We start from the raw sequence: 19,946 nt of genomic DNA, 5'->3' as shown, positions 1-19,946 counted from the left end.
ACCCAAACCTGCCAGTTATGCCCAATACACGAACACATCCAGCATGCCTCCTCTGCAAGGTATGGTTTGCCACCTGCTTGTCGTGTTGTAATTTAGTGGCATTTGTTTCCAACAAAATTCAGTATTAGGGCTCTGATAACAGGGATGCAAGTTGTTCCAATCATTAAATATTCTGTTTTATGCTTTTCTAAAAACACTTTAGGAGACAATATATGAAAGAAACCCATGTTCACAAAAATTGGATGTTGATCTAGCATAATTGTGGCTTTTGTAGGGTTTTTTTTTGTCTTTTCACCAAACCATTCAGTTTGTTATAGAATTTGAGTACAAATCTTATGACCTGTGGTAAAAGGGGGAATCCAGCAAAAAAGTTCTGTAGACTTTTCTTTTTTTTCCCCTTCTGAATTAACCTGTGAAAATTCATCTCTCTAGGGTACAATGACAGGAAGCTTCCTATGAACAAAGATTAAAATAAATGTTTTAAACTTGTCTGAAAGATACTGAAGTTTGCAAAAGTAACCTAGATGTCCTTGTCTCCCACCTCAGCAGAACCTGACTTTGCACATCTAACTTCAGCAACTTTTGCATGCAATTTTCAGTATTTCTGACAACCTAAAATCCTTGCCTCATAACATCCTCACACAGTGTGAGCTGCCAGTTACTTCTGGATCTACCTCTTGCTTTAGAAACAAAAATCTTCCCTGTAAACCATGGAAACAATGATAGTAACAAATTTATTTGTATTTTAAAGTATGCTGAAGAAATATTCTGATCACCACTAGAAATAAGAACTTTGACATACTTGGCAAACAAAGGGAAGAAAAGAGAACCAGCTGAATGTTTTAAAACACAGCAAGTCAGACTTTGCATCACAAGTTCAAAAACCAAGGTTTTAAATTAATATTCACAACTACTGATATTAGCTACTATGTTAGGTAGTACACAACAGCTATTACATACTCAATGGTGGTAACAATTCTGTATCTTACCGGTTTCTCTGCTGAAGGTATATTAAGTATTCATCATGTTTTTCATCAAAATTAGTCACCATGTCCTTAACATAAAGCTGCAATGAGAATGTAATTGTCACGCTGAAGTATAGAAATTATTTATTATAGAGTACTACTGGTTTTGCACCCTCAATATACAGAAGTGCTATAAACTGAAAAAAGTTCCTCCTTCAATAATGTGTAACACTGACAGCGTAATAAATAAAGTTCCTGAAGAACAGAGAAAATATTACTTGTTTTATTTTTTTTCAGAACCCTTCACAATCTACTGAAGAGCATATAAATATGAAAAATGGAAGGCATGTGCTATAAAGAGTTTGCAATCCAAGAACTGACGAGCAAGTCAACTGTGAGGAGCCAGCTGAAAGGGCCATGCCCGAAGCCCAGCTGTGGGCTGATGTTCCTGAACTGCTCACGTGGGCAGTTAACTGTTGAACTTATTCACTGCAGAGGCTGTACACATTTAAGGTGTTCATTTAAAGATTTTTGCTTGCCTTTGAGGAAACATGAACTTTTCCAGCAATTCCCACCGAAAGTATCCCAGAGTCGCTGCTGCAAGTTGTGATACGGTGCCCTCTTATATGCTTTGAAGTTTAAAGTTACCACCGAAACACTTAATTTAGCTCTCTACCAAAGAAAAAAAACAAAAAACAAAACAAACAAAAAAAAAAAAACAAAAAAATCAAACCCTGTATTTTGCCTCTTACCGACCGCAGAGTATCTTTGCTTAAACGCTGCCCTTTCCCGCGCCCGCGCCGAGGTCAGCAGCGTCAGGGCTGAGCCAACAAGCTCTCCCGAAGGACAGAGCAGGGCCCGGGGCCTTGCCCCCGCAGTGCCGGCAGGCCCCGGGCTGAGGGGCGCCCCCGGGGCCGCGGACCCCACACCAGAGCAGCGGAGGAAGGAGGTAGGGAGAGCCGGGCCAGGCCGCGCCGCCGTTGCCCTGTTTGTGCGTTCCCTTGGTTACCGGCGCGCTGGTGACCTCACTTCCGGCGCGCCGGCCCCGGCCGGAAGCGGCGGCGGAGATGGAGGCGTTGTGGGTGCTGCTGGACGAGGTGGCCCTGGAGGGGCTGGACGGTATCACGCTGAGTGCGCTGTGGCACCGCCTGGGCGCCCGCTGGCCTCCCTTCCCGCTGCCGCTGGAGCCCGCCACGCAGCAGCTTCTCTGGGCCGCGCTCAGCGCCCAGCCCGACGTCAGCTTCTACCTGCTGCCCCGGGCGCGCCCGCCGCTCCGCCTGCACGACCGGTGAGGGCAGCTCCGCCGGGCCGGGCCAGAGCCTCCCGTGGGGCTTGGGAGGGGCTGGCGCCTCCGCTGGGGGCAGCTGAGGGCTCTCCAGCCGCCCCGGGGCTGCCCCCGCCGCCCCTGCCCCGCCTGTAGGGCCGCTGGGGTTTGCCCCAGGCTGGCTGGCGGCGGGCAGGGCCCAGCGGGGCCGGAGGCCTCTGCAGGTGTCCTGGCGGGGCTGCAGCACTGTTGACCACGAGCATACAAGCAGAACTTATATATCCCCGTTCGTCGGGGTGGATGTATCTGTATTTTCTGTAAATTAGTGTGCGTATATGTTGCCTTTATTCCCACCACTTCAACATCCTTGAATTTTTGAAGATCAAATAATGTATTCGCTGCCTCCTGCCTCACACACTGCACATTGATAAGGCTTGGTCAGTCTCCGGAGCGCACCTCTGCTCTTTTGTGTTTTTTCTAGTTTTGAGGTTTCAAAAGAATTTAGTTTTTCCGAGGTATTTCATAGAGTTATCAGTATTGTTTGTGGCAATCTTATATTTCAGTTCCACATTCCCCTTGCTCGGTTAAATGTTGGCTCTCTGCTTCTGTTTCAGATACGAAGAAATAGACCTTGAAACAGGAATACTGGAAACCAAAAGAGATCCAGTTCCTTCAAATGATATTTATCCTGTCCACATGATTTTGGATAATAAAGATGGCATACAAGGTTCCTGCCAGTATTTTAAAGAGAGAGTAGATATCACTGATCAGATAAGGAGAAAGGATTTGCAGCCATGTTATACTTATACAGAAGCTGTTGAAAAGTGAGTGAAATCCTTATATTGGGCATTAGAAGATTTTTAACTTATGTTTTAAAATTTAGTTCTTTTTGCAGATTATATCAAGAATGGTGTTTCTGAGGGGAAAGTGGTTGATCTCTCTGCTTTCATGGAACTAATAATAATTTATTACTTGCCCTTGTTTCTTAGGTGGGGAGAGAAACTTGTCATTGTTGCCTCCCAAGACCAGCGTTACAGAGCTTTAATAGGCTGGGACGGGGACCCTGACTTAAAACTGCCTGACTTCTCCTACTGTATATTGGAGCGCTTAGGTCGTGCTAGGTGGCAAGGAGAGCTTCAGAGGGACCTTCACAGTGGGGCTTTCAAGTAAGTTTATGTCTTGCTATATGAATTAAATCAAAGCTAATAAGTTTCCACTGGTTATTTATAAAGTCCTTTCCACTTAAGAATTTCTGTGTGTTGATTTAAACTCCTGTCTATATTGGTAGTGTCTCATCCTTACTACCATGAGCACTTGGTTCTTTGAGCCCGTATTGCTGGCAGTGTACTGTTCTCTTCCTTATAATAATTATAATTATTCCTTATAATAATTAGAATGTATATATTTTATATGTAAAAGTTCCTATGCCTATAGATATCTTTCCGTCTTTCCTTTAGAGTGGATGCTGGAAAAATTCATTATCACCGAAGAGTATTGGACAGAAACGGTCTCATAACAATGCAGTCCCATGTCATAAGGCTACCAAGTGGAGGACAGCAACACTCAATTCTTCTACTTCTGACTCGCTTTCATGTTGATAGGTATGTGCCACTCAGGCATTTCAAAATCTCCTGGGTAGACTGGGACCATTTACTCTGATGAAAGATTGCTCTGTTGTCACAGAACTATCAAAGTTTCCTGGTAATGACCCTTGTCCATTGCTTTATTAACTCCTCTTCTGAATGCTGGATAGTTTAAAACTTACTTGTCTGGGAGCTGTAAACAATAAGGTATTCTAGTGTCTGTCACCTGCCTACGTAAGTCTAACTCCTCTTGTTGTAGCCCTAATCATTGTGTTTATTTTGAGTGTTCTCACTTCAAACACATTTCTAATAGATTTCTTTTGTCTTCCTATCTTGTTTATGATTAGAATATGTACTTCTGTGGATTGCCAATGAAGTAGCAGCCTGGGCTTAGTCACTGTTCCCTCAGTTGGGTTCTCTTCTTAGTGACAAATTCTCTCATGTGCTATTCACAGAGGGAAAAGAAACAGTAATTCCTAAAACAATCTGAGAACACTTCCTCTAGTGACTGACATTTTGTAAAGGTACTACTCATGTTTATAAAGTTATATGCGTGCTTATGTGTAAAATGTTTTCCTTCTCTTGGTTAGGAGGAGCAAATACGATATTCTGATGGAGAAGCTCTCAAGTATGCTAAGTGCTCGTTCAAACCAGATGGAAACATTAGGAAACTTGAGGGAAGAATTGGTGAGTTCCATTACTCTTTCAAATTCTCACTCATGAGGAACATAGATGATTAGTGTCAAAGGCAGTCATTCATACTGCCTGGGGTTTTTTAAAGTTGCACAAAATTTGGGGGTAGGATATTCTAACAGAGGATCTTAAAAACCTACTAGATCAAGTTACTGTTGCTGTTTAATAAGGAAGGAGTTCTGTTTGATCCACAGTTTCAGAAAAGTTTCTCAGTGGATCTCATCACGCAATTTTTACTTGCTCAGTGCTGCTGCTGGTTGCTGCTGCTTGTTTGGATGGTAGAGTTGGAGGGATAGAAAACACTCCAGAAGCATTTCACACTCTGCCTGTGTCTGCCATAGTAGGCTTTTATGATCCTTCTTTGACATCCTACCCCAAAATACTGCCTTTTAAGAACAGGCAGTATGAATGTCTTTGGTACTAATCACCTACAGGTGAAACTTTTGGGCTACAGTGGCTTTTGTGATTTCTCTTCGCATTAGGGTCTTTGTGAGAGAACTTTCAAACGTCTGTATCAATATATGATGAATGCTGGCCTAGCTAAGGTAATATCCATCCCATTACAAGATATACACCCCAATGGAGGACCCTACAAGACAAAGAAAGGTAACTAGAACCATATTTTTGCTTTCTTTTTGTGTAATGACATCGATGCTATTCTATCTGTAAGCTTCAAAACTTAAATCACAAGATGCCTAAGTGAAAATCTGTATGCAGTTATGTGAAGAAATATGCTAATTCAAGTGGGCTGCAGTGTTCTAGCTTTATTAAGCATTTGTTTCAGGGTTTTTAGAAATGGATGCAGGCAAGTTTGTTGTATATCAGTGTAAGCTGTTTGAGTGGATTGAGGCTCCTAATAATACTACACGAGGCGATACAGAGTGGGGACAAAGAGCAGTCTGCTGACCTTTCAGGTTCAAGTTGAATGACAAGTCAATACACTTGAAAAAAACAAAAGTTTCATAAAACAAACAAAAAAAAACATTACAAAATAAGCTAAAGAAACAGACCATCTTAGTTAGGGCTTTTGCTAAATTATGACTTTTGCTGGAAGTCATGAGAATACAAAGTTTCATTTCAGATTATGAAAGTAAGCTTCTCCAGCACTACCGTGGAATTCTTGGAAGTAAGCAAGATAGTCAACAACTACTATTCAAAAAAGCTGTAGTCTGCTGAGGGACATGCATAACCAGCTCTAAATTCAAATTTAATGGGTTTGCAAGAACTGCTGATAACTTCCAAACATGTAGTGGAAAGACAAAGAAGAGTAGAACTCCATGAAGAAAGGGAACGAAAGAAAGGAACTGCTCTCAGAAGAAGATGCAGATAAAACTTGCATGGGGAAAATATTACAAGAAGTAATAACAGAAGGTATGAGGAGGGATGGTATCGCCAATGGAATTAACGCAATTGCTTAAGGAATCCTAAACCAAATCTTTTATCACAGAAAATCCTAAGAGGCAGGTTTGCAATGGTTAAAAAGAAAGTCATTCTAAAGGATGAACAGTGTGTTTTTCAGAGATGTAGCGAACTGTTTGTGAAAAAATAAAAAATAAAACAACTAAATCTGATATGATCTAAACATTACAAATGACATCGTCTTTGCAAGTAGGAGTGATCATGAAGAAGTAAAGGAGCCAATAAAAACATGACAACTTCAAGAAGGCAAAAGTGAATGCCAGCTACATGGAGTTGGATTAAGGCCCTTGATAAGAACAAATTCCTTCAGTCTTTTAAGTCTGAGGGAAGGAAATCTCTCTGTCGGGAAATTGTATCATGAACAAAGAAAAGCAATGGCCAAAAGTAGGTACAGCATCTAGCGTGGTTCAGAGAAAAATCTCCCACATTGCCCTGAATAAATAAGGGAGTGATTGAACGAGTTCATTTGTCATGAAATATACAGGTCTGCCTCCTTCCCATAAGAATATCAGAGGGAGTTTTATGCAGGAGAATTATTTGAAGTTCACAGTTTCAAGAAGGCAGTGGAGATCCTCAAAAAATATTCTAGAATAGATCAGTATACAATAAAACATATGGGGAAAATGATCATCAAATTTTTACAAAGTATGTATTGTACATAGTTAATGTATTTCTGGTTTGAGCAAGTGTTTCAACATACAGTGGCTTGTATGGCAGGGATAGCTTTAGTCACACCACTTGGCATTGGCGTTGACGAAAACCTAGATTCTGTCTTACGCTGGCTTTGAGTAGATTGCACCAGTTACATTTGTTTATACTTCCTCATACTGGCTTAAGTCTCAGAGGCATTCTAATGAGCTGAAGACACTTGTAAATAAAGCCCGAGAGACTAGATAGTATTCCTGAAATGTAGAGTTTATAAACAGCAGGAAAAACATCGTAACTTCCAATTGAAGTATTTACTTAGAAGACAAGAAAATACAAGTCCGTTTAGAAACTTGGTGGCAACTACAAGGCAGTTGTTGTTTCATGTTTTGTCAGATTGGCACAATGGCAGCTGCATTTACTACTTAAATTTAACATGAAAAATGCCACTTGATGAATCTTTCACTTGTATGATAATTCCATCTTACAGACATAAAAGCTGAAAATCTACAAAAATGCATTAAAAAACACTAGGTATTAAACTAGGATAAATTAATAATAGCTGATTTTCATCAGAGATCAAGATAGTTTAATCTCTGGAGTTACACAGGAAAGTAGATACAAATATGTGGGACATGCTGAAGATGAAGCCAGAGCATCTGCTATTGGAAGCATATTAGGCAGCAGGAGCTAAAGTAAAAGGAACTGGTTGGTTGGTTGGTTTCTTTGTTTTTTCCCCCAAATACTGCTTCAAGTGAAAACTAACAGGGTGAAGAAATACAGAGGATGTGATAACAACACATGCAGCCCTACCATAATGTCAGCACTTAATTACTATCCTAAGCAGTATCCTAGGATACTGCCAAGGAAAAAAGGATTCAGATTGAGGAAAAATAATGGAATCATCTGGCCTAGAGCTCCGTCTCATGGTTAAGTTGCTGTGGATTAACTTCATGTCAGCTAGGCTTTGGTAACTGATTGTATATACACTTAAGATAAAACTCATCAGCTGAAACCGTAGTGATTTCAGCTAAAGCTTTCACCTGGCATTTTTCACAGCAGGGCTGTACCAGAGGAGTAGAGATGGCTGTAGATGTTCCCACCACAGCTGCAGGATGAATTAGCTACTTCTGCCCTAACTGCTGAATCACCGCAACCTGATAAGCTGGCAGTGTACAGTAACCTAGTTATAGTTTACCACTGGTCTCTTAAATTGTTCAGCAGGAGCTAGATGATACTGGTGATGGTAGGTCATCCTTACAGCAGGGAGCAGGATTACTAGAGCTCTCCTGAAGTTGTATGTCCCCACTTTACCCTTCTGGGATCTCATAGAAAAGTAGGTGGAGAGTTACTACAGCACAGCCAGTGCCCAGTAACATGTTAAGACATGGAATTCAATCATGTATGTGACTGGTGGGTGGCAGTGTATTCTGTCCTTGTATATAACAACTTCAGATATTGTATCTCCGTTTTCATTGTGCATAATTATAGTACACAATACATGTTAACAAACCTAGCCATTCCCTAGCTGCAGAGAGTAGGTGAGGACAGATTTTGACATTCAGATACAGCGAAAACTGTTGCAAACCTTTCCTAGAAATAAACATTTGGTTTTGCTCGTTTGTTCCCCATTTTGCATCCCTACTTGTTCATGCTGCTGAAAGAAATAAAATGGTTTAAACAAGTGCACGCACTCTACGTTTTGTTAAGAGTTGTTACTAACATTCATGTTCACAGGTACTGATGTGATGGTCCGTTGCCTTAAATTACTAAAGGAATTTCGGAAGAAAATGGAAGACTATCATGATGATGATGAAGAAGAGATCATCACAAAAGCTGTTCAGCCCGTGGATATTGTTTGTGAAAGGGATATGCTCACCCAGGCTTATGAGCTAAGTAGGTCATATAGTAAGACATCCTAAGATGTTTTTCCCATTGCCTTCTTACTGCTTTTCTATGTAAAAGAAAGGTATATATTGTGGGAGGGGGTTTAAGTTTTGATTGCTTTTTATGTATCAAAGTGTTAATTTTTCATGAAAATGTTCAGATTAGACTGGAACTATAGGTGCTGTCACCTGTTAGCCCTCCCTGGAAGCTTATGAACTAATCAGTACCACCCAAATAAAACAGCATGGTAGAACGAGGATGTTGTGGTGGGATGAGAAAAGATGATAAGGAAAACGGTGTTCTTTCTTCTATCTCTTTTCCTTTCGTGATAGAGAAATTAATATCTAACTGTGGAAAGCTGGTGGGAGAAATTCACTCTTGCTTTTAATCTGAAGCTGTCACTTTCAAACCTCATTCTGCTGGGTCACTGCTTCGCATAAAATTGTGTTTTATGACATTATTTGACTGAATGTTTTATAAATCTGTGAAAATGTCATTAGTTACTGGGGAATTAAATTTTATATTCAGAGCAAATATGAATGTATATGTAATTTGGTCAGATTATTTCCCTGAAATATTTTTTGGTTTTCCTTTCTGAAACAGTTGAAAGTAGGGGAACCAAAGGTATTTCTCAGGCAGAAATTCGCTTGGCTATGAATGTGGGGAAGCTAGAAGCAAGGATGCTCTGTCGTCTTCTGGAAAGGTACAAAGTTGTCAAGGTAAGATTAAAATAATTTAGATACTTATGGAAACTGGAGATGCAATTGTGGTCAGTGTGGTAATATGTTGTAACATTGTTCACCTCAAATGATAGAAACAGTGTGATTTGAGAACTGACAGTGAAAGAATCCTGGTAAGACTGAAAAGAGTATGACTTTGAAGAAAATGTATATAAGACAAGTATTCAAAAAATATAAAGATTTTAACCTGCTGTATTCTGAGGACTAATCCTAGTTGTTGGAATGTAACGTATCCACTCTTGTAGGGTACCTTTTCTTTATTGTTTCCTGGCTGGCTGCCTTGACATTTAATAGTTCGCTAACCCAGATACAGGGGTATTTTACATTGGTTTGTGACTGGATGCTTAAGTAATAAAGATTGTGGAGAGAAATGCACACTGCCCCATTTTTTTTGTCTCTGTGGAGTGCACGTTCTGGTGATGCACACCAGCTGGTGGAATTCTGCCAGGCACTGTTTCGCAGCATTCCAGAGAAACACTGTTCTGAGCACCATGATGCAGGTCTGCCCTCCAAAAAGAGACAGGGCAGAGAAACTGGCCTCGGCCCTGCTTCGCCTGGCTGCGACAACTTGTCTGAGTCATTCACTGTAATCAGTGGTAACCCAAGCGGCCTGGAAGCTGGTACTTTATGGAGATGAACATAAATGTCTCTCCACTCAAACCAGCCACGCTGCTTAATTTTTGACTGTAAGGCAACTTCTATTTTGCAAGATCCTTTACTAAAGAATCTATTCAGAGATCCTCTGTTGAAAATTATCAATCTACTGCCAGTAAGTTCTAGAAGAAAACAGTTACTTCTGTGGAGGCTATGGTGATTAAACTCCTTATTTCCAAATACTTCAATATTTTTTCATTTCAACAAGACAAATTCAGCTGTCATTTCTTGCATGTACCCATCTGCCCCTTTTCGCAAAGGCATGATAATTGACATCTTCCCAATAGAGAATTTTTTTACTAAGATCTTGTCATTTGGTAAAAAGTTCTGTAGAATTAAAAAGAAACAAACTATACGAACCACTGGAGTATCTAAACATACTTTCTCCTAAGTCAACTGTGAAAATGAAATCTTCCCTTATTGATAGACTAAGTGTTTGAGTTTCTGGATGCTTGAAAGCTCCTGTCGTAGTAGATGGGGCAACAGCAGTTCCAGTTAAGTCTGATTCACTCTGGTGACTTCTGTGTTGTAGTTATTTCAAAGGAAAAATTTTCTGAAAAAAATTTATTTCCAGCCTGAATAAGTATAGTTTGTTCTTTCTTAAGCTTTTCTACATCCCATATACTGTAGGTGTTTCATTCTAGTATGCAGGTAATGCAGGTTTGTTTATTTTTCATTTATTTTCACTAATTTTCAAAAAATTCTTTTTATTTCTGTATGTTAAGGTTGATGAACGTTTTTATTTAGAAAAAAGGCAGAATAACATGGGATCTTTTGGTGTGAGGGGAGAACAGTTAAAAAATTTTCCCGCTGCTGTTGCTGGAGAACACTGCAAGAATGGAGAAATAAGGTGGTAAAATAACATTCCAACTATTTCCTTAGGGTTTTATGGAGGATGAAGGTCGGCAAAGAACAACAAAGTATATTTCATACATTTTTGCAGAGGAAAGTGATTTAAACCGTCAGTTTGAGAGAGAGAAGGCTAGGAGTGAGCAGTTAGCTACGGTTACTTTGGCATTGGTGCCAGAAGGTTCCCCACCTGTGGAGGATGCGTCTCCTGGAGAAGATGATACTTTGGTCTCAGAGTCTGACAATGAAGAAGAAGGGAAGGATGGCAAGAAGAGAGGAAAAGGTCAGAAGGCCAATTCTGATTCTTCGTTGAAATTAAGCTTCCAAGTTGACACCCATCAGTCGACAGCAGCTAAAGGTAGATCATAATTTTGAAATTTAGAGAGAACCCTACCTTGTCCTTATGGATCCTTTGATTAAAGCAAAAATAATATGCTATTAGCTTTCATTAAAGTTTTTGGTCAGATATTAATTTTTACCCCTATTGGATTATTTCCATGCGTTTTTGATGTTCTCTTTTTCCCAAAATTGTTATGTTTTGGAATACTGTAAGCGTGGTAATCTCTGGAGATTCTCAGTGCTGAAGGTTGCTCTGGTGTCTGGATGCCAAGTAGTGGTTATCACTAATCACTGAGAAGGTAATCTGCTTCTCCTTACCTCTGTGTCGTTTCTCCCCTTATTGTCCATGCAAATGAAATGGGTTCACACACCATGCTCCTTGGATATTCAGTAATTTTTCTGGTGGTTTGAAGGGCTGAAATAATGCTGCAGAGGGTCAGACAAATTCTAAAACTGTTGCAAGGAAGGAGGCAGGACCATGTGGCTGAAAACCAGCATAGTGGTGAGATTGTGGTAGCTAGCAGTCAAGTTGGCTTAAGCTGCTGAGAGAAACAGTATCCTTGGGTAATTTTTATGACTGCCTTGAATGTTCTGTAATGAACTGACAAGGTATGTGTCATGGGCTCTGTTTTTCAAAATAACTTACAGTTCAGGCTGTGCCCATTAGAGCGCACCATCTTGGCAGAGAGCTTTAGCTTTTCAAGTCCTTGAAGATTTCAGAAGGGATTTGAAAGCACATGGTCTTGTATTTCCTCCACACTAAGGAAAAAGATGGGCTGTGCCTCTCATTAAAACACATAATTTCGTTCCATGGGATGTTTAAATGTCATCTTAGGTGTGGGAAATAGCACAGGAACTGACAGACGAGCCAGTTAACTTATTTATTTAATTTTAACATATAAAAATTCTTCCCCTTTTAGCAGTGGGTTTTTTTCAGATGAAAATGTCTGGTATCGAGCCTTAGAGTCTGTGCAAAATATGTTCCTGTACTGTTTGAACTTTCAAGTGGGACGAGTATATGCAGAGTAATACTGACTCCTTAGCTGAGACCAGATAAGGTGGTAGCTACTTTCAAGCAGCCATAGGTTTGGGATGACTTGACCCACAGCCTTACTCACCCAAGCACATTGTAATAAAAATGCCTTGTCCCCTGAAGCTAATTGCTTCATCTTTTGCCTACCAGCCTTATGGGGACATTATTTTCAAGAGCATATGGTGGTTTAATTTTTATTTGATTTATTTGAACTACTGAACATTCCTACAACTTCTCTGAAAGTCCAAGGGAAGAGAGAACAGATCTCCATTCTGTATGTATATTATCTTCAGGATAATACTAAATCTTTGTTCTCATTTTGCTTTGTGAGAAAAGCCAGGTTTCCAGCAGAACTTGAGTCTTTGTGACTGAAACCTTCCTTCCTTCAGACAGCATTTTCTGGATAAGCTAATCTGGCCCTTCATGGTCTTCTAAGTCTGCCCATGGAGAGAATTATTTGATGGCAGAGAGTTCACTTTGGTTTTTTAACTTTACTTTTAGAGGCTGAATGCGATCATTCATGGTCAAACCACTGCTTCCAGCAGGGTAGGAGAATATGTGAAAAATGTAGCAGAATGCTTTTGAGTACAGTTATCTGGCTGAATGGGGGAGTACCTTTTACAGAGAGAGAAGCTGAACACTTACAGGAAGCCAAGAGCAGAATAATTACAAAGCTGTTTGCTCTTTAAACCAGTCTCAAAACCAACAGCTGTGAAGTCTCAGGGGAAGAAGCTGCCTTCCCCTCAAATTCTTGAAGAGCCTGATGAGCTTTCAGACAACATTCCGGGGGAGAATTCTACTTTGGAAACTCTAATGCAGGAGTCCAGTCTTTCCACCTGTGCTCATTCCCCTGGTGAAGATGGGGATGGGGATGTGGCTGTGGTGGAGGAGGTCAGACTTGAAGACCCTAAGGTAAGATCACATGTCTTAACATTTTCTTGTTGGTACAGTTGTTTGAGCTAAGCTATATGTTTACACAGCAAGGCTTTAAACTCTAGTTTTTGTGTTCATTTATGGGATTGGTTTGCTTTTTTAAATCTAATTTCAAAATACATTCATATTTTGGCTGCATTGTAGTTCTAAGTGAAAATTATTCCAGGCAATAGGCAGGTAGATCTTCAAAATATAGTTCTGGGTTAGTTTCCTGGTGCTCTCCCCATTCCCTGTGTTGACTTAATACATGTCATCACTTAATGTCTGTCTGTGCACCCAAGTGCTGCATATCATCTGGTCTGCCTCCCTGCCTGTGAAGGGGAGGTAAAAGATAATTCTTGACTGACTAGTTTGTTACAAATAAACACATCAAAACTCTGAATTCCTCAGATGCTACTGTGTGAGGAACCAACATCGGGCTGAAGACATTGAATAGTTCATGTAAAATTTTTGTTTTGTCCATACTGTGCACTAGAAGACATGTGGCCAAAAGAAGGAAAAGCGTTCCAAAGCTACAGCAGTGGAGAGATCTCATGAAACGTACAGGCTGCTGAAGCGCCGCAATCTCATTGTGGAAGCTGTTCGAAACCTCCGGCTAATTGAAAGCTTGTTCACGTGAGTCAGTCTGAAAACAGTGTGGTGGGGCCTGATGCATTTTGGTAGCAGAAGCACTACTTGAGTGAGCAGTCTGTGTGCTCATTCCGTTGTTGGCTTTTCTTGTCCCTGATGGCACTATACCCTATAATGTTGGAGAGGATGGCATACAGAAGGTGTGGAGGGTTGCAGTTCTACTGAATCTTGACAATCAGTCAGCTGTTTGGAAGTATCTGCAGAGAACTGTTAATTACACAAGTGAATTTTATACAGTATGTGTCCCATAAATAGAGACCAGAGAACTTTTTTTTTTTTCTCTCTGTTTGCAGTAGGCCACAGTGCTTGGGGCCACATAGTAAGATACAACGCTTCCCTGCTTGAGGATTCTTTCATCTGCATAAGTTTCATTTCTGCATGGTTTCAAAAGTTGTTCGTGTGTTATTCCATCATGGACTGTAGAGACTCATGACTTCATGTCAGTCAGTCATCATTGGTCACTAGGATTCTAGCAGAGTCCTGGAAGTTCACTTTTCTTTGCGGTTTTATGTGTAATGGTTATATGTCTTCTCCTGACTTGCCTTGTCTGGGCTAAAGACACTTCCCTGAACGTTGTGATGCCTTTCAGCCTTTTAAGATTCGCCTCCAAAGAGAAACTGAAATTTTGGTGCTCTTCTGGAGTCCCAGCTTCCAAATTGGCAGGACTCTGTTGTCACAAATAGAATTGCACCATCCATCTTCTGTATCAGCACATAAGATCCGGGCATTTCAATACACACAGGGCTGCCTGCTATTGGAATTTAGTAAGAAATCATGGCCTTCTTCTCCCCTGGGTGTGAGAATTTTGAAACCTGCTGTCACCTGGTTCAGTTGCATAGTGGTGTAAAATTAGAGCCTCGTCTTCTGGCACCAGCCTCATCGCTGATTGACCAGGTCATATCCAAGTGCAGGCTCAGAAGGTATTTCAGGTCTCTGCTGTTCCCTTCAGTGCCACCAGTGGGTAGCTCACAGGTTCCCTCAGCACTGGTGAAAGTTCTGCCCCTCCCCAATCTCTGCCAAGAAAACCTGCTGTCACTCCAATAATTTTAGTTACCAGGATGTGGTAGTCTTTTGAAAAAGTTGAAGTCCGCATTCCCTTAATACCCTTCCATATCTTTTTCAGAATTGAGTCTCTGGGATTGAAAGAGTCAGAAGTAGGCCCCGAGGCATTTGTGACAAAGTGCATGAAAACAGGCATTAGGAGAATAGGGTGTGAGCACGCTCCTGCAGACTGCCACAAGGGAAGAAGTGAGCTGGCTTCAAGTGATGGGATATCTGTATCTGTATTGTGAATGTGTGTGTCGTTTCTGAGCTTAGAATGCCACTAAACAATTTCTGCCCTGAGCTGAACTCACAAGTGGAAATATAAACAGTATATGTGTAATCACAACTTAAAAAAGCTGTAGGTTACCCTGACCTTAGGAAGGCTGGATTTGGAACTGCACTATAACCATACACAGAGAAATCAGGCATTGAGAATTTGCTGTTATCAGAACAGCAGCCCTCACCTAAAAAGGAAAAGCTTGATTACAAAGAAAATACAGCTGAAATGTAAAGCTAAGTTACTGGTTGTCTACAGCAAAAGGGAAAATGAGCAGTAATTGCTAGAAGCAGGGGAATACCTATTTACCCTACATCCCCTTAACAAACTTCTTAGGCAGTTTGGAGCATTGCTGGACTTAAAATGCAAGGTATATTTTGCATCTTTTAGACTTCAGAAGATGGTCATGGATCAAGAGAAGCAAGAAGGTGTCTCCACTAAATGCTGCAAAAAGTCTATCATACGACTGGTACAGAAGCTTGCGCGAGAAGGACTCCTCAGACTCTATCGTACTACAGTCATTCAAGATGGTATAAGTAAAAAGGTGACTTTACAAACCCTGGCAGCAGAAGCAGCTTTTCTCACAACCTTCTAATCTATCAGAAGGTTTTGCACGTTTTTACTGAAATACATGGATGACTTCATTTTTTGTAGCAGAACCCACAGTCAAGCTGCCTAGAAGCTGCATGTCCCAAACTAAGCTACTGTGAAAACCAGATTAGTGCTTTTAATTATTGTGCTGCAGATCATTGTGAGACAAAGGAATAGTCTAGAGATCAAAGTCTCTGAATCTCTCTTCTGAGAGGTTCAGCTGCTTATCAGTTATGCAACGCATGGTTCTCTCTCTGCACTGTCAGGGTGCAACACAATTCTGTTTAATCCCCTTTGGAAAGCCAAGAGTATATGAGAAATCATAAGTTAGCTTCTGAGTTGAAATTTGTAGAACATGATCTGTTTTTTCCAAAAACAAAAATCCATTGTTATTGAGGTTTATGAAAATAGCATGTTTGTAGTTGTAAAGCTGAGACTTCTTATTGTGACTGTAATGTGAAGTGCTCACAAGCGGGGAGAAAATCTACTGAAAATTGGCTGCTGCACAATTACTGCAGAGCATATGTGAAATCTTACTAATCTGAATTTTGTGTGTACTTTAAACAACAATATGTATTCATAGCCTTATGAGCTATGGCTTTTCATTTATCCCTTTCAGCCTGATACTTGTAAATTGAAGTGCTTGTTCCCCAAATGTTTCAGATTTTAAAAACCAAAAAAATGTGATGTTTCTAGAAATTATCTGAACTGTTTATTGTTACAGAGACCATACAGTCTGGCCTTCTGCTTGATACAAATTAGCAATAGGAGTTTTTCATCTGAAAGTGTTAATATTCTGTGATGTACTAAACCTTCATAGGATCAGTCCATTGTGGCTACTGTTAACTGTCTGTGAATCACTGATAATTTATGCACCTGATTAAGAGCCAATATCTTATAAATACCTTTTCTTTGTTTTCTGCTGCTCTGAACAGGTAGAGTTTGTTGTGCACCCTTCAGTGAGTCCTAATGATTCCCTGGTAAAAAGTGCCATCGAGCAGGTGCGTTTCCGAATCTCCAATTCAAGCACCGCAAACAGGCAAGTTGCAGCGGCGGTTTGGATGGCTTGTGGGAAACTTGGCTTTTCTAGTGCATGCAAAAAATATGCAGAGGAAATAAACACAAAGTAAGCAAAAGAAAAGAAAAATCTTTTCTTTAGCAACAGAGAAATGGAAGCACAAAGATGAAGGAAGAGGCTGAATATCTCCTGAAGTCAGGAAAGAAGAGGAATTGAACTCTGCTTAATTTTTACCAAAGTGCTGTGTGGTTTTAATACAGGATTAAAGTTCCCCAGGCACCGACATCCCAGGACCACACTGAGGAAGAAAATGCAGGGCAAGAGGCAGCTCCTGATTGCGGAGAAACGCAAGAAAGCTCATGTAAAGCTGATAATAATAGTCGGGCAAGAAAAACTGACGAAAAAATGGGCGTAACACAGCTAAAAAACTATCACCCTGTTACAGGTACAGCTGCCTTTGGGTTTTTTGTCACCTTTCACTTTCTCATTCATTGTTAATGATCACTTCAGATGAGCGGGATTTTCTTTTACAGAGGAAAAATTGGGTTTACATTAAAGCATTCTCACAATCCAACATTTACTTGGCTGCCTTTTCTTTTTCTTTACAATTGTGAACTGGAGTATTTGTATGCACTACTACCTTTTAACTATTTGTAAGTTAATATTTGTAACTTAGATTTACTTTCAGCTGCCTATCTTTCTTTCTGCTTTTCTTCACATCAGTTTTGCAGAGGTAGCTGTTTCTCCTGTTCTGACCCTCCTTTTATTTCTGTTTGGTACTTAATCTTCCCTCACAGTTCCAGGACTTGGGCGTTCTCTTGGCTTTCTTCCTAAAATGCCCCGTTTAAGAATGGTCCACATGTTCCTCTGGTACTTAATTTATGGACACCCTTTAAATGGAACACAGCAAAAAGGAGGTAGTGATGGTGAGAAAAAGGGCAGCAAACAAGGGCTGGATGCGAATGCAGCTGTACTTGAAGCGCAACTAGATGGGACCTTGGAAATTATCACAACTGTGGTGAATCCCGAAATCTCTGCACAGGAGACTGAAGTAGAGTTGTCTAATCAAACAGGTGAGAAGTAGCACACCCTGACTTTCCTACAGACTTTGCCATGGTTCAACCTGAAAAAAAGTAAAAGTCCACTTCAAAAAAGACTGAAAAATCAGCAGTTCAGATGATTTCCAGATTTATAGGCTATGAACTGCCAAATGTGTTCTGCTTGAACACTCACTGTAAAACTATTAATGTAGCTATTAGGTTTGTCCTCTCTGAATCTAAGCCAGTGTTCTTGCTCCTAGTATATGTGGATGATGTGTCATGGATGCGCTATGTCCCTCCTCTGCCAGTTCACAGAGAGTTTGGATTTGGATGGGCTCTTGTTAGTGACATTCTTCTCTGCTTGCCTCTCTCACTTTTTGTCCAGATAGTGCAAGTCAGCTACAAGGTATGGTGCTTTTTTGGTTTACATTTGTTTTACTTTAAAGTCTGATGATATCAACTGTAGCTATAAGCAGTAAAAACGTCCTTTTAGTCTGTTCGAACAAAACGTGCTATTGGAGAGTAGACACTTTAGTTCTTGAGAGTCTTTTACAGAAAAGTTAGTTGCTTTTACAGCCACAATGAAAAAAATGTATAGCCCTGTAACACTGCAAATTCTTAAGCTAATATTTTGCAAAGAGCTTTTTATAATCTGAATGAATCTTCTGCCTCGTTGATTAACAAGAATAATGTTTAAGCATTTTACAAAAGCAGCAGCATTTGCTTAGAAAATATTACAGTGGACAGTTCTGGTAGCAAAGCTTAAGACTTTAAAGGCTAGTTATATTTTGCATTTTGATGAACTTCTAAAATAATTCTAGGTGGATGGTCTGGAAGATTTTTTAAATGATCCACTAAAAAAGCACACTCTGATCAGATTTCTTCCAAGGTCAGTCCGACAGCAGCTCCTCTACAAAAGGTAAGCAGATGAGTCAAAGTAAATGGCTTTAGGAAGGAAACAACAGTGGTTGACTGTTTTCTAAGTTATTTCCTGCTTGTGTCAAAGAGAACTTTGTTACTTAAGACAAGGATCATCAGTCTTCTAAGGATAGTGTGCCAAATTGTTTTTTTTCTCTCCCAAATAGAAGGTAATAAGAAACTAATAAACAATATTCATGCATGCTGTCAGGCAGTGTTTGAGAGCTGGGAGGTTCTGTCCTTCATAACTCATCAGCAGGATGTTACTACCGTATAGAACACACTCCTGACTGCTGCTGAGTTCAGAATTTAATAGAGTCTAAATGTTGCTGTCCTTCATAAATCTTTCAGAAGATGCCACATTTCCCAGTTCTGCCTCTCACACTTACCATTCAGTTTCTACTCATGCTCTCAGTGGCACATCTGCCCCTGTTTGCCATTCTTCGTCTAGGAGATTTAAAAATTGAGATTGGACTGAAGACGGGAAGGGAGAGCAACAGTAAAGTGATTTGAATATGCAGAATCCACAGCACCACGTTAGTTTCCCCAGGGAAGTCATTGCTAACTGTATGGATTTGGATGGTTGGAGGCTTATACAATATTTTGCAAACCTGCAGATGTGTTGCTGGTGAGCGAATAGTGCTGAACACTCTCAGATGTCAAGACTTGTGGTTAGTTCGGGTTTGCAGTTCCTAACCTATTAGTTGCTACATCTTAGTAACAGGGAAACTGGATTTATGGTTATTTTCGGAAATCTGCAGGCTCCATCTCATAGTTTTATGCAAAACAGTATGACATGTAACCAGGTTGTCTCTTTGCCCCTTCTGCCCGCCCCAAAGCACTACGACTTCTAACAGCCAAATTGGCTGCAGTATTTCTAAGCTGGTCAAATAATCTTTCAGAGCCCCAAAGAAAGCTCCTGCCAAAATATAATTCTCGTTTAGCTGCACAGAAAAAATTTGGTCTTAGTGAAGTTAAATGTGGGCAAAACTAAGTTTTTAGAAACTCTTTCTAAGAAACTAGGGCTTGCAGCAGTTTCCAGCAACTTCTAGATTTTTGCCATTTAAGTTGATGCGCAGCATGGGAAATGTTGCATTTCCTGCTCTGCCAAAGCTATAAACAACCAAAAGCAGTTTCTTGGCGCAGTAATTCTAAAAAACCTTAACTATAAAGATTGTTGCCCAGTTCTTCGTATGTACACATGTGAAGGCTTATTAGCCCATATTTAGCAGTCATGTTTTCTTAATCATGTTTTCTTTTCATTACACAAAATTGTCTGCGGATCTGCTGGTGTTCAGACCTTGTTTAATTCATTTTTACATATGGTATTTCTGGCTAGTTTTGTTCTTTGATTGCAAAATTTTAGTTAGTATTTGGCTAAAACACTGTTTGTGATTTAAGGAAAGGAAATTTTGAGCTTTGGG

At 40.3% G+C, this 19,946-nt stretch overlaps 2 protein-coding genes across 6 annotated transcripts in view; one reads left to right on the top strand and one right to left on the bottom strand.

Annotated features, from left to right (window-relative positions):
* Positions 1-1,938, bottom strand: part of KATNIP (katanin interacting protein) — a 69,646-nt gene extending 67,708 nt beyond the window's left edge. For 2 of the 4 annotated variants that reach the window (XM_080384514.1, XM_080384512.1), the window contains exon 1: positions 990-1,937. In XM_080384514.1, the coding sequence (XP_080240640.1) occupies positions 990-1,051 (62 nt within the window). In that variant the 5' untranslated portion in view covers positions 1,052-1,937. Of the gene's footprint in view, positions 1-989 lie in introns of all 4 variants that reach the window. The other 2 variants (XM_080384511.1, XM_080384513.1) reach the window with 2 other exon arrangements.
* A 1-nt stretch (position 1,939) lies between these two features.
* The window catches only part of GTF3C1 (general transcription factor IIIC subunit 1), a 42,323-nt gene continuing 24,316 nt past the window's right edge, over positions 1,940-19,946 (top strand). The window contains exons 1-17 of one of the 2 annotated variants that reach the window (XM_080384510.1): positions 1,940-2,253; positions 2,844-3,053; positions 3,219-3,395; positions 3,687-3,830; positions 4,403-4,499; positions 4,988-5,111; positions 8,307-8,465; positions 9,060-9,175; positions 10,733-11,057; positions 12,766-12,983; positions 13,483-13,619; positions 15,346-15,499; positions 16,482-16,585; positions 16,825-17,009; positions 17,362-17,637; positions 17,865-18,010; positions 18,426-18,523. In XM_080384510.1, the coding sequence (XP_080240636.1) occupies positions 2,033-2,253; positions 2,844-3,053; positions 3,219-3,395; positions 3,687-3,830; positions 4,403-4,499; positions 4,988-5,111; positions 8,307-8,465; positions 9,060-9,175; positions 10,733-11,057; positions 12,766-12,983; positions 13,483-13,619; positions 15,346-15,499; positions 16,482-16,585; positions 16,825-17,009; positions 17,362-17,637; positions 17,865-18,010; positions 18,426-18,523 (2,891 nt within the window). In that variant the 5' untranslated portion in view covers positions 1,940-2,032. Of the gene's footprint in view, positions 2,254-2,843; positions 3,054-3,218; positions 3,396-3,686; positions 3,831-4,402; positions 4,500-4,987; positions 5,112-8,306; positions 8,466-9,059; positions 9,176-10,732; positions 11,058-12,765; positions 12,984-13,479; positions 13,620-15,345; positions 15,500-16,481; positions 16,586-16,824; positions 17,010-17,361; positions 17,638-17,864; positions 18,011-18,425; positions 18,524-19,946 lie in introns of both variants that reach the window. The other variant, XM_080384509.1, reaches the window with a different exon arrangement.

This window comes from Falco punctatus (assembly GCF_963210335.1).
Source record: "Falco punctatus genome assembly, chromosome: 4".
Lineage (NCBI taxonomy): Eukaryota > Metazoa > Chordata > Aves > Falconiformes > Falconidae > Falco > Falco punctatus.
The sequence above is the reverse complement of the archived record's forward strand: the minus strand, read 5'-3'. Positions and strand labels throughout refer to the sequence as shown.